General features: G+C 48.4%; 1 protein-coding gene across 1 annotated transcript in view; it reads right to left on the bottom strand.

Moving 5' to 3' along the window:
* Nucleotides 1–640: 640 nt before the first annotated feature.
* The window catches only part of Ankdd1b (ankyrin repeat and death domain containing 1B), a 64611-nt gene continuing 50959 nt past the window's right edge, over nucleotides 641–14292 (bottom strand). The window contains exons 11-15 of the mRNA XM_032896882.1: nucleotides 12999–13097; nucleotides 7999–8094; nucleotides 3578–3779; nucleotides 2509–2640; nucleotides 641–791 (exon numbers count right to left, since the gene is read on the bottom strand). Of these exons, the coding sequence (XP_032752773.1) occupies nucleotides 730–791; nucleotides 2509–2640; nucleotides 3578–3779; nucleotides 7999–8094; nucleotides 12999–13097 (591 nt within the window). The 3' untranslated portion in view covers nucleotides 641–729. The remainder of the gene's footprint in view (nucleotides 792–2508; nucleotides 2641–3577; nucleotides 3780–7998; nucleotides 8095–12998; nucleotides 13098–14292) is intronic.

Here is a 14292-nt window from a genome sequence, read left to right as displayed (position 1 = left end):
GATCACAAAAGGCGATGCTTGTTTGTTCTGAACAAAATAGATGGTGCCAGCAAGAACACAGAATTAAAGTTACCCACATTTAGAGTCTGAAGGGTTTAAGAATCACTGGTGTGTGTGTCTGTTTTTTCGGTTTGGTTTGGGTTGGGTTTGATTTTTTTTTTTTTTCTGAATAATAGATTACACTTGTGGTATAAAGCCAGCAGTGACTGCATTTCCAAACGCACTTTTGTCTACAGCAGTGAGAGTTCCTGGCTTACATACCACTGCTTGAGGTCAGGCACCCACGGGTGTTTCCCTCATCGACACTGCAGTCTCTGGGGGAAACGTCCTGCCTATCAGAAAGGAACTAATTATGAGCAATTCGGAGATACGGACAAGCCCACATCCAAGAATCCATATCAGAGCAGCATCTCCTAGCCCTTGCTACCCATGAGCCACCATGCTGATCCCATTGTCACCTTGGTGTTTAAGCAGGGACAAAGAGCCCTTCGAGCTAGGGTGTTCTGTGTGTGCACCAAGTGACAAACAAGGAAGTCACACACAGTTTGCCTCAAGAAAAAGGCACAGCCTCTGTGTCCTTGAGCAGTGGGGAGGTGGTGGCGTGGTGGTGGCATGTTCATGCCCATCCTGTAGGGCGATGTCTCAGTCTGCTGCAGGATGGCTGTGGCCGTCAGGAACCAGCGTTAATGCAGAAGGAGGAGAGGGAAGCCATTTGAACCGTTTTTCAGCTTAGGACACTGCACATTTTTTGGAGCTTGAATCAGTTTTACTTTTGAACCGACGACTCTTTTCTGAAAAGAACGGATAGTGTTAGTTAGAGTTGCTATTGCTATGAAACACCATAACTGAAAGCCACTTGGAGAGGAAGAGGTTTATCTCATTTACATATCCTGAATCCCAGGCCACTGATGAAAGGCCAAGGCAGGAATCAAATGGGCAGGGATCTGGAGGCAGGAGCTGATGCAGAGATCATGAAAGAGTGTTGCTTACTGGCCAGTTCCCATGGCTTACTCCGCCTGCTTTCTTCTAGACTTCAGGACCACCAGTCTTGGGGTGGTACTGCCCACAGTGGGCTGGACCCTCCCATATCACTAGTTAAGAAAATGCCTAGAGCCAGATCTTATGGAAGCATTTCCTCAGTTGACGTTCCCTCCCCTCAGATGACTCTAGCCTGTATCGAATTGACATAAAAGCTAGCCAGCACACATTCAAGATGAACAGTGGATGTTCTTAAATGTGATTTACTATGTTCCACGCCAGCCTTTAGACGCGCATGTTATTTTCCTCCATGGTTTAAGGGGACACACTGGTGCAAGGGGGTTGTAGAACCTGCTGAAGATTGCAGAGTTGGAACCAAGGCAAGCCTGGCCTCACAACACAGCCCTAACCCTCTCTCACACTGCCTTAGTCTTCCCTCACAGTTTGCCTAGACATACCTTCAATGGAAAAAAATAATGTATTTAAAGTTGCAGGACCTAGTGTCCTGCAGTATTCAGTCATTCCTGTTTCTGTCTGCACCAATGCTGGTCCAGCTGCCAGAATGGCTCAGGCATGTGCTTAGCTCTCAGTGGAACTGTGTTCATGAAAACAATGGCCAATGCCTCTCCACTTTTTTCTTCAGTGACCATCATTACATGAGAGTTCTAAAGCCGCTCACTGGTGTTTTCAAAGAATGCTCCCTGACAACATGGCGGACAGTCTGAGACGGCACTTTCTGTAATCACCTGGGGTGGCAGGGCATCAGCCTGTGTACCCTTCTTTCTACCTAAAGAGAACATTTTCACAGCCACTAAGGTGATGGAGTTTGCCAACAGAAGCAAGCAGCTTGGTAGGAAGATATTTCTTCCTTGCTCAGTTGCTGAGCAGAGTCCTGAATGGTAGAAGAGAGTTGAGCATTCACACCCCACCCGCCTGCCCACAAGCACACAGAAACGCCCTCACTCGGTTCAGAAGCTGTGGTGGTTTGAATAGGTTTGCCCCCCAACCCCCCCGCACCCCAATAGACTCATGTTTTTGAATGCTTAGCCCATGGAGACTGGCACAATTAGGAGATGTGGCCTCACTGAAGTCGGTGTGTCACTGGTGGCTCTGAGGGAGTGCTCAAGCGTCACGCAGTGTGGGACAGTCTCCTCCTGGCTGCCTTTGACTCAAGATGTAGAATTCCTTAGCTCCTCCAGCACCATGTCTGCCTGGATGCTGCCATGCCTCCCACCATGATGCTAATGGACTGAACCTCTGAACCTGTAAGCCAGCCCCAGTTAAATGTCTTCCCTTATAAGGGCTGCAGTGGTGTCTCTTCAGAGCAATGAACCCTAAACCAAGACAGATGCTGAAATGAGTGAGCACCGACTCAACCAAGGAAGAAGCTGTGGGGTGCACACGGGCCCCTTCCACACATCCATGTTCTCTTCAGCCAACCAACCTCTGTTCAGGCTGCTGCTATTTACAGAATAACCCCCCACCCACCACAAGGGAAAAGGGATTTCTGTGGATCTGAGGCACACTCACCAGCTAGTTCTGGGAACCCGGCACGCACCAACTCCTCATACAGCTGCTTGGCAGGGTCAGACTGTGTCATCAGAGCCCCATGCAGCCAGATGAGCAGAGCCCTATAGCCATGCTCATGGAAGCTGTCATTACCTGTGTCAGGGACAAAAGGACCAGGGAGAAGCATTATGCACTGGCGTCTCTCTAACGTGATCTCAACTCTAATCACATTTCTAAGTGACTACTGTTGTCCATCCATCCTCCCAGATCTGTCAGGTCAAAAACCCCGTGATGGGAGGAAGGCCTCTGATTCCTCACTGGGGCTGTCTGTTATGACCGCCATTTGGACACAAGGCAACCTGGCCTGCTTCTTCTAGGAAACACCTAAGCACTCATGGGGAGGGGGTGGGGGTTAATGGCTTTCAGGCCTGCCTAGAGGTGATAGATAATCCCCAAAAGATACAGTGCCCTCTAGCAGGGCGAGCTCATAGTCTACATTTTCCCTGGGCATCTTGTGAAAATTCAGATTTTGAGTCACTAAGTTTGAATGACAGTCCACAGTGTGGCATGTTTCCTGCTGCTTTGTAAATCACCAAGCATCACACATGTCATTAATGCCATGCTGGTGAGATCCTCCAAGCTCATGGCTTACAGACGATGTCCTCCCAGAACCCTTCCCCCAAACCTGGTAGGGGGATTCTTTCTGGGCAGAAACCTTCCACAGTAGGCTTTTCTAGGGCAGGGTAAGGCCTTTCGTCCCAGAACAATCTACAAATTTTAGTGGAGAGCCAGACCGGCATTCCAGAGGCAAGCCAGGGATTGTACCCTTGCTTCTTTGGCTCCCACTCAGTTGTGAAGCCTTCGTTTCTTTTTAGGTCAAAGTAGTCAACCTTTGCAAGCAGATTGTCAGCAGTGTAGCTGTTGACCAAATTTCCAACCACCTTTGCAGACTGAGCCACGCTAGCTCCCCTATTGCAATGATCTCTGGCCTCTCTTATTGTGCACACCAGGCCTGTGTTTTTGAGGAAGGAAGGACCCACTACCACTAACTTCGACTCCTTCCTGGCCATGTCCTCTGGCCCCCACTCACCTGACCACTGTTCCTCAATGGCTCTGATCTGGTCCTCTGTAAAGCTCCACAAGCGAGCCAGCCTTTGCCAGTCCTTCCTTTTCAGCTGCCGGTAGGCCAGGTTCCAGAGGAGCATGCGGACGTGCCTGGTCTCCAGACTGTGGTCCTGCTTGAAGGTCAGTGTAGAGCTTACTGCGGAGTCCTGGATGCTCTCAGGGTGCTCCTAAGTTGAAAAATAGTGGTAGCTATTGTCTCCAACATGCTTGCCCGTCACCTTGGTCATAAATAATTGGTGAAGCAGCAGCTACTCCTTCCGATCTGTCCCAGATCATCCTTGCCATCCAAGTTGGATGGAAATGTCTGGAACAAAAAGGGTGAGTACTGTGTCTGAAACAGCAAACACGAGCGAGTCTACAGTCTTGTGTCTGTATTGCACTGTCACCCATTTCCAAAAAAGAGCAGAGGGAACATGCTGGCAAGTGAGACATCACAGCCAACAGCTTTAATGGCCTTCGCTCAACAACGCTAGCTTCTCTTTAGTGTATTTGATTTTCTCATTGATGCCTCAGTAGAGTTCAGATTGTATACATCCCTCTCTCTGCTCTCTCTTGAGTGTGAGGTGAGACTGAAGGGGTAGGGGTGGGTGGGGTAGGATTGCAGGGGTAGGGTAGGTGGGGTAGGATTGGGCAGGGTGGTAGGGGTAGGGTAGGGTAGGGGTAGGGGCAGGAGAGGATTGAGGGGTAGGGGTAGGATTGGGTAGGGTAGGGGTTGGGTGGGGTAGGGGGGGGCAGAGCAGGATTGAGTAGGGTAGGGTAGGGTAGGGTAGGGTTGGGTAGGGTAGGGTAGGGTAGGGTAGGTAGGATTGGAGAGGGTAGGGTAGGGGTTGGGTAGGGTAGGGTAGAATTGGGGGTAGGGGCAGGGGTAGGGGGGGTGGGGTAGGGGGGATTGGGCAGGGGTAGGGTAGGGGTAGGGGGGGTGGGCAGGCAGGGTTGGGTAGGCAGGGTAGGCAGGATTGGGCAGGGGTAGGGGCAGGGTAGGGAGGGGAGGGTAGGGCAGGGGTTGGGTAGGGGAGGGTAGGGGCAAGGGCAGGGAGGGGTAGGTAAGGGTAGGGGTTGGGGCAGGGGCAGGGGTTGGGCAGGGGTAGGGCAGGACTGGGCAGGGCAGGGCAGGATTGGGCAGGGTAGGGCAGGATTGCAGGGGTAGGGCAGGGGCTGGGTAGGGCAGGACTGTGTAGGGTAGGGTAGGGCAGGGATTGGGCAGGGCAGGTTAGGCAGGATTGGGTAGGGTAGGGTAGGGTAGGGTAGGGTTGGGGACGGTAAGTAGAGTAGGATTGAGTAGGATAGGGTAGGATTGGGGAGGGGAGGGAAGGGGAGGGTAGCATAGGGGAGGGGAAGAGAGAAAGGAGACAGGGTAGTAGACAGAACAAAGTGGCTGCCATTTCCTTTTAAGCCACTGCAACCATGCTGAGCCCAGCAGCCCTGTACCTAGACTGGTCTCTTGTTTTCTGGCCTTTCTAGGTTGTTTCCTATCTTCTTGGTGGGATCGGCCACAGTCTTGCATAATCAACCACTCAAAAACACTAGAGAAAAGTATCTCAGAGGGGAAAGCAAGTGCCTTCCTAGGACTACATATGGCACATATGCCATTAGGGCTGCAGATAAGCCCCCTGCAGAAGGTCACAGCTCTGTGCCCGGATGGAAGCCATGACTCACCAAAAGGTTCAGCGGAGACTTCCCATCTCAGCACCTTTTTACATGTATAATAACTTCTATTTCAGTCTTCCATTTAAATAAAAGAGAATCTTAATGAAGATGCTCCAAAACCTAGGTGGGAGCTAATGCCAGGGGAAGAAATGGGCAAAGGGTCTGGGTCCATGCCTTTCAAAACTTCGGAGAACTTAGTGGACCTGCTCTCAGCCCTCACCTTGGGTCAGCCTGCACCCATCATGCATCAGCCGCCTCCTCCCAAACAAAGAGCTGAGGATCTGCAGCCAAGGGAAGGACAGGGCTTTCTTGGGGTGTTGGGCCTTGTATGAGGTGTGAGTTATCGGAAACTATTCAAACAGCAGTAGAATGCGTCTCCAGTGCGGCCTAGGCTCTCCTGAATGATGCCTTGTTTCCAGGAACATTAAGAGTTAAGTAGGAGCACCAAGAAATTCACCTTTCCTCCCCGTTCCTTCTCATAAAAGACACACCCAGTAAGATCAAAACCTCAGGCAGCGTGAGCAGAGATCAGGGCTCTGGGCATTTTTATTTCTCAAAGAATCTTACACTCTTTGCACTCTAGGATTCAGGACAGGATGAACACGCGGGCTTCTGTAGACAGAAGGGGGGACTCGGAAAGCCCAAGTCTTTTCTAGTGGGAAAGCATTGGGACTGACCCAGTTGCTAGAGTGCCAGAAGTGGGAGAGTAAACAGCACAAAACAGGGCTGAGAAGGTGGCACGGCCACCAAAGATGCTTGCTGTGCAAACCTGACCACGAGAGCTTGCTCCCTGGAACCCACTTAAAAGCTGGATGCACTAGGGCTCATCTGTAAGCCCAGGACTTATACAGCAAGGTAAGAGGAAGAACAGAATCTTAAATGATCAAACCAAGTAGCCTGCAGTCCTGAAGCTCAGCAGAAACAATAGGAAAGACCCTGCCTCAGAGTGAGCAGCCAGCACTGACTCAAAAGTTATGTGCATGCTCCCTCTCTCCCCCTCCCTCTCCCTCTTTCCCTCTCCCTCCCCCCGCCCCGCCGCCACACGATAGTCCTAAGTATATAAAAGTAATAGCATGGGACAGATTTAAGAAGCATCCTTTGCCTCTGAATCACTGAATTTAATGATGGATGATGATTAAATACGTATGTGTGTATTTAGACAGAATATACAGGCAATTTAAATGGGACATACATATAGAGAAATAACACATGTAAGTAGATATAAAAATAAGTCCAAATTATCTCTTTAAACTTTTTATTAGTAATTATTTTGTGCTAAGCCAGGATATAAACTGACTCGAATAATGAAAATAGTAAGTGCATTTAGGAAACTTTTAAAGGAAGAACTTAATGCTATGTATTTGAAAGCAAGTTTTTCCAGCACTACGAACCTCAGGACCCCAGCTGTCACCAGAGTTCTCAACGTACTATTTCTGAAGCCTTCCTTCATGTATATATGTGCATTGTGTGTGTGTGTGTGTGTGTGTGTGTGTGTGAGAGAGAGAGAGAGAGAGAGAGAGAGAGAGAGAGAGCAAGGTTCTCGATGTTTATCATCTACCTACCTCCCTAGGATCTGTTAGAAAAGAAAGGTTTGTTTGGTGCAAGAGTCATTTATCTATCCAAAAGAATATGAGAGTCTACCAGGCACTGGACGTAGAAGGGCTGGACAGCAAATGTAAAAAGCCATTTAAAGAACAGGAGAAAAGGAACCCAAGTCTTCAGTAACATAAAGATGCTTATGAAAATGAACAGAAACAAAGAAGCAAGAAAACAAAAAGGGACTAAAGTAAGTCAGAGGAGGGCATTAAACAGAATTCCACCTTCATTTAAGAAACTGTTGCTGTGTGGGTGGAAACAGACTATTGTTCTACATGCAAGGACAGTTGCAAGGAGAGGTAGCTCTGAAAGAATCCATACGTGGTCATGTGATGCTGGATGGATCAGCGTGGGCCACACATGACAGTGGCCGAGGTGTGTGACCCAGGCCACTGGTATTGATAGAATGATCCCATTGCCTAATGACACATCTCAGGTTTCCTTGTCATCAGTTGACATGACTACGTCCAGACTACCAAGCGGGGTTAAGCATTCTTGCTTGAAGGACTTAAAAAAGAATTTCCCAGGACTGACCAATGACCACATTCTGAGTTTGTAGCCTCTCCACAGTAGACACCTGAGCCGTGAAGACGTGTATTCTGGGGTGACACATTGGCCCAAGAGAAGTCATGCACATAGCAGGGACACTGAGAAATAGCATAGATCTAGAAGTTTGGGCTGGTGTCCTGTGTCTGGGCATCTTGCCTCATAGCACAGACTTGAATCCTGGAGAGGGAAGGACAGTCTACTGAGAGAGAAGCTGTGACTGTCAGACAAGCTAAAGAGACGTGCTTTCCATGCGTGCTGCACATTGGAGCTTCTATGACAGGCCATGGCCAGAGACCAGGAGGCTGAGGTCATCGCAGAGCCAGCCATTGGACTGGCATGCTAGGCCAGCAAAGCCGCCATGGACAAGGTTGCCTGGCCCACGTTCTCAGATCTGATTGCGAATGCCCACCAAGGAAGAGAAGAGGGGGCACTGTCCATTCCATGCACAGGGATGGCAGAAGGCACTGGACAGTCACCACTGTACTGACCAAGGTTTGCTACAACAGGGAAAAGATAATTACACAGACAGAACATTCCCCCATTGCAAATGGGGTTGGGGGAGCCCCTGAATTGGCTGGAGCTGGCCTTCCTTACCTCTCTCCAGGCGTAGTACCTCTCCGCTTTGATGAGCATATCCACAATGAGGCTATGGTGGCTCCTGGCAGCCACAGCCAGGGCAGTCTTTCCTTGCTAAATTAAAAAGGGGAGGGATTAAAATAAAGAGTGCCATTACACGGTGGGCAGAGCTCCAGCTTCGAGAAAGGCCTGGACTCAGATCCCAATTCTGCCACCTGAGGGAACTGAAGGCCAGCCCTTAGTCACTGGGGGTCTCTGCAGTCACACCAGGTGTCATGGTGAGCCCCTAGGATGTATGCCACTCCTACCATTTCCCAGCTCCCTTGTCTGCACTCTGGCCAATGGTGAATGCGAAGGCACAGTCCTCTCCTGGGAAAGATCTTCAGAGGAGACAGGTGACTTTCTCTCCTGTCCTCCACTTCCCAAGGGGAATGTGACAGGAGAGCCGGGATCTGGGCAGCCACTTTAGATCAGGAGCTGGAAGCCACATCTTGAGGAGGATGAAGTAATGAGACAGAAAAGGGCTGGATCCAAGTACCAACAATGACGACAGAGCTCAGTGTAGGGTTTCACTCCTGGCTCCTAGCTAGGAGTTTTGTCTTTTATAAGACACTGCCACCCACCAAGGTTGTCCAATTATAACCAAATTGGATGAGTAAGAAAGGACTGATCCGGGCATCATCTGGGACGTATGGGACAGCTCATGTTGCACCTGACACAAGTTACACAAGGCAAACCTTGCTCCTGATGGCCGGCTCACCCAGCACAGCTTTCCCAGCTGGGGCCCCCTGATTTTTGTATTTGCTTTTTTTTTTAAAGTGCATGTGTGTGCACGCACATATGTGTGTGCCCATGTATGTGTGTGAGTGTGCCCATACACATATATAAGCAGTCATGCAGAAGCCAGAAGACAACCTTGGCTTTTTTTTTTTTTTTTTTTGGTTCTTTTTTTCGGAGCTGGGGACCGAACCCAGGGCCTTGCGCTTCCTAGGCAAGCGCTCTACCACTGAGCTAAATCCCCAACCCCTGACCTTGGCTTTCTTTAGGCACATATAGCACCTCTTTTGGGACAGGGTCTCTTATTGGTCTGGGGTTTACCCACTAGACTAGACCGGCTGGACAGCAAGTCCCAGGGATGCCTCTGTCTCTACCTCACCACTCTGGGGTTACAAGTGGATGCCACCAAGCCTAGCATTGTCCCAACCTTGGCATTTTTATGTGGGGACCACGAATGAGACTCATATCATCATGATTTCAAGCCGAGCTATCTCCCCAGGCCTCTCAGTTGCCTTTCTAATAACCCATCACAAATGCACTCAGAGATTCTAAAGTTAACTAGACATAATGGTCAGGAATAACCCCAGAAAATAATGGCAATATTAGAAACCTGGGTTTCTAACCCCAAAGATCCAGAAACATCTCTCAATAACTCCTATGTCTGGATAGCAGATAGAAGTACAGTTCTCAGGAACACGAATGGCATGGCTTTTAGTGCAGGCGCTAAGACCCGGGTGAGCGGGGAAATAGGTGCTGGAAGTAAGCAGCCTGCAAGCAGGGAGCAGCAGCCTGCAAGCAGGGAGCTGGTAATGAAATTAGGAAGGGTTGCATTTGCCAAGCATTTAGCCTCTAATTGCATACTGTCTGCATTCTGCCTTGTAAAACCATTTGAATCACCATAATTAGCCTATTTTGGGAATGCAGCTTTCTAAAAGTCAGAATTTTCAAGCTCGAGAAACTTTCCTTAAAGAATAACACATTGGAGTAGAGGGGCCATTTTCCCCTGGCAGAGGGGCAGGCAGAGGCCAAGAGCTTTGAGAGTCCCACGTTAGACTTGTATCAAGCTTGCCTCTCTCTCTCTCTCTCTCTCTCTCTCTCTCTCTCTCTCTCTCTCTCTCTCTCTGTGTGTGTGTGTGTGTGTGTGTGTGTGTGTGTGTGTGTGTCGTTCTCTCTCCAGCATCTCACTATGTAAGCCTGACTGGCTTGAAACTCTAGAATTTGCTAGACCAGGCGGGACACAAACTCCTAGAGAATCCATGTTCCTTTCTCCAGAGAGCTGAGATCAAAGGTGTGTGCCACCATACCCAGCTACCAATCCCCATCTTAACACAGTCTGAGAAATACCTTTTTTTAATTATTAATATTATTTTTAAGAACATGTGGAAGCCGGAAAAAAAGAAAGGGGAGTGTTTATAGATTAGTTATTTATGTACTGGGTGCCAGCCGTGGGCCAGACCCTCAGAATAAAGGAGTGAGGGAGAAGGGACAGTGGGGGATATTATGTCCCGAGGGTTAGTAACCCTAGGCTTTTGGTTTAAAACAAGCAAAGTCACATGGTAGTGTTGACCTTCACAACTGGAATAGCCAGTCCACTAGCACCAGGGCCCACAGGAATTCCTAAAGTGTCTCCCCAGCCTTGGAGGAGTTAAGTGTGAATGAAAACGGAATGAGTTACTCTAAAGAGAATGTAGGGGAAAGAGGAAGGGTGAGTGTTAATAAAGTCAACCAGCCACATCTGGGGAGACAGTGGCATTGCACCCCAGCCTAGGCCCCAGGGTAGGTGGCCATGGTTCCCTGCATGTTGCCATGGTCACCACATTGTCCATAGCACGTCTTACTTTCATGATTAAAAAAATATCATGACAAATAAAGAGAAGTAAAATAACACTATGACCTCAGTTCATACACATGCGGAACTCTCGGCTCTGAACTAGAAAACACAGTAAACCAGGAAGGTAAAGACCAGGAAAGAAAGTGGCAGGTTCGAGGTTGCAGACATAGCTCAACCATGTAGCAATTGCCTACCAAAGGCAAGGCCCTGGGTTCTACGCCCAATACCGAAAGGGGCCTACTGTGTTTCATAAAGACGCCCTGGCATTCTGCAATGTAAAAGGAACTGGCATGCACTGCTAACAGTCTGTTCTGAATCAACTTGTCCCAACCCAGACCCCCTGGAAGGGCAGCAGGAGAAACCAGCTTGACTCAATGTTTTAGGAAGTACCCAAGCTGAGCCCACACAGACAGAGTGAGGGGGGACACAAGGATACAAGACCAGGAGCATCATGTGCTTAACACCAAGGCTGACCCAGAGCAGAGCAGCGAGACTGAAGAACACACACACACACACACACACACACACACACACACACACACACATACCACATCACACACATACACACACACACATCACACACACAAACATCACACACATCAATCACATACACACACACTCCACATCACACACACACACACACATACACACACATACACACACACAACACACATCACACACACACATATATCTCACACACACAACACACATCATACACACACAACACACAACACACACCCCACAGACATCACACACATCACACACACATCACACACACACAAACACACATCACACACACATAACACACACCCACACACACATCACACAAAGCACATATACATCACACACACACACACACCCCACAGACACACACACACACACACACACACACATATACCCCCACACACACATCACATACCACACACACACCACACACACACCACACACACCGCACACACATCACACAAAGCACACATACATCATACACACACACACCATAAACATCACACATATACACACCCCACACACATCACACACACACACACCACACATATACCCCCCACACACATCACATACCCCACACACACCACATACCCCAAACATATCACACACACACACCCCACACACATCACACACACACACACACACACATCAAGCACACAAAACTAGAGACCAGAATGAAAATAAAACACACTTCAAAGCTCAAGCAACCGAGTTATTATGTGTACACATACACAGGGCACAGTGGTACAAAGCCAAGTAAGTTAGAGGCAAGTGTGGATGGGAAATTATTTCTATAAATCTTCACATATAAACATCATACTTGGACCAGGGAACTTATAACCTCGAAAAAATGTCACTGAATCATTTGAATCCCAAAGACCAACATTTAACAGTACTTTATACAGACAGATCTTGTTAGGAGGTCATTTCCCGAGTTCAGCCGTCCTGCTGACCAGATGAAAACTGAGTCCATGTTCCCAGGTCCTGGATCCCAGCTCCTATCCTGCTTCGTAGGTGTTTCATGTTTGTCTGTTCCCCGGTAAAGGAGGTATGGAGAAAAGATGCTGCTACCCAGAAATCTAAACTAAGGCACACAAGCCGTAGATAAATGTGTTCTTGTGTTTTGTCATTCTAAATTCTAGACCAGAGTCCAGGAAGGGACCTGGCTGCAAAACCAGGTGACCCAGATAGGCCCAGTCACCAGTGTTAACTTCCTTGCTTAACCCCTTGTGTTGAAATATGATTGGTCAACACAACACTTACCCCATGTCCCTTGCTTTGTGTTCCCATCCTATAAACATGTTGTACAATCTCCCTTCGAGGACACAGTTCAAATCCCGAACTAGCTGCCTCCCTGGTGGCTCAGAAAACAAAGCTTTCATTTTAAGCTTCTGTATCTGAAGTGAGTTTTCTCAGTTTCTACTTCAACCAGGCAACCTCAATCAAGGTTAGGGAGATGGCTTTAGTCAGTAAAGTGTTTGCCATGCAAGCTCAGGTGTGAAAGGCTTGGCCCTGTAATGCAGGGCTGTGAGATAAGCAAGAGGAAAGAGGATCCCTGGGGTTTGCTGGTCAACCAGTCTAGCTAAATTGAAAGCTCTGGGTTCAGTGAGCGATCACACACACACACACACACACACACACACACACACACACTCATGAAAGTATACACACATACACGATAGATAGATAGATAGATAGATAGATAGATAGATAGATAGATAGATAGATAGATAGATTGATTGATTGATTGATAGATAGGTGATAGACAGACACACAGACAGATATGCCTATGAAAATGCAGTTCATGCCCATCTCTCAGAGGAATTCTCATGTTGCTGTTGTACTTGGCAGTCAATAGGGAGATCTCCACTGCCATCTCAAAAACCAGGGAAGTCAGGGCAGCTACCTTGTCAGTGATTTTCAGGTTGCAGCCAGCCTTCAGCAGTGTCTCGACCAGCTCCACATTTCCGAGATCAGCAGCTACGTGCAGAGGGGTCTGCTGCCTCTGCCAAGACAGAGGTGAACTGTCATGGAAACACATGCAGGAGAGAACACCATACAGACTTTGGGGGGAAATGGGTAAAACACTTCCTTGTGTGGGCACAGGGGACAACTGTTGCAGCAGAATTTTAAAGTGTTGAAAGATGAAAGGAAGTTATGGTTAGGTCACAGGCAGTCCAAACATCTAGAAATGATTCAAGCTACACTATATGAGAATTTCTGGAGGTTAGATAAAAGCCAGGAACTTGTGAAACAAGTTCCCACTACCATAGGAGTCCTTTCCCTCATCTCAGATAGAAGGGACACAGGGCTACCAGGGGCACCTATCAGCATATCAAAGTCCACCTGGCCTCTAGGCTCCCCCAGTGTCACAAGTACCTGTTATACAGATCCTGGCCCTTTCCACACCCTCTTCCCCTCAGCTACATGTACTCTTTAGAATCCACATGATGGGCTGGAGAGATGGCTCAGTGGTTAAGAGCACTGGCTGCTCTTCCAGAGGTCCTGAGTTCAATTCCCCAGCGACCACATGGTGGCTCACAACCATCTGTAATGGGATCTGATGCCCCTCTTCTGGTGTGTCTGAAGACAGGTACAATGTATCCTATACCTAAAATAAATAAATAATTCTTTAAAAAAAAAAAAAAAGAATCCACATGATTACCCCCACACCTTGGTCCTCTCCCTCCCCCTTCCCTTGCCCTCCCCCTCCCCCTTGCTTTCCGTGCTCTGTCCTCTGGTTCAGCTCTTCTCTGCTCCCTGGCTATCCACTGTTCTCCCCAGTTTGCTCTCATGCTCTCTCACAGATGGCCCTGGCCATGTCCAATCTCCTTTCTCTTCCCTCTGCTCTAGATTCTTCCAGGTGCCTCATGATGTTCTTCTCTCTCTCTCTCTCTCTCTCTCTCTCTCTCTCTCTCTCTCTCTCTCTCATTCACAATAAAATCCCTCCCCCTAGTTTGGAGTGGTCACATCAGCAGTTTCTTTACTGTGCCCCCTCTCATACAGTGAGTTGTGATGAGACATATATAAACTATATAGTAAATATATAGGAATACTTGGCAACTATTAAATCAAGTTTGGAATTAAGTGTGGTCATGGATCTGTAGTTCCAGCTGCAGGGAGACCAGGGCAGAAGGACTTCTTGAGCCCAGGAGTTTGAGGCCCATCTGAGAAGTGTAATGAGATCTTGTCGCAAAAGG

Source organism: Rattus rattus, chromosome 3 (genome assembly GCF_011064425.1).
Source record: "Rattus rattus isolate New Zealand chromosome 3, Rrattus_CSIRO_v1, whole genome shotgun sequence".
NCBI lineage: Eukaryota > Metazoa > Chordata > Mammalia > Rodentia > Muridae > Rattus > Rattus rattus.
The sequence above is the reverse complement of the archived record's forward strand: the minus strand, read 5'-3'. Positions and strand labels throughout refer to the sequence as shown.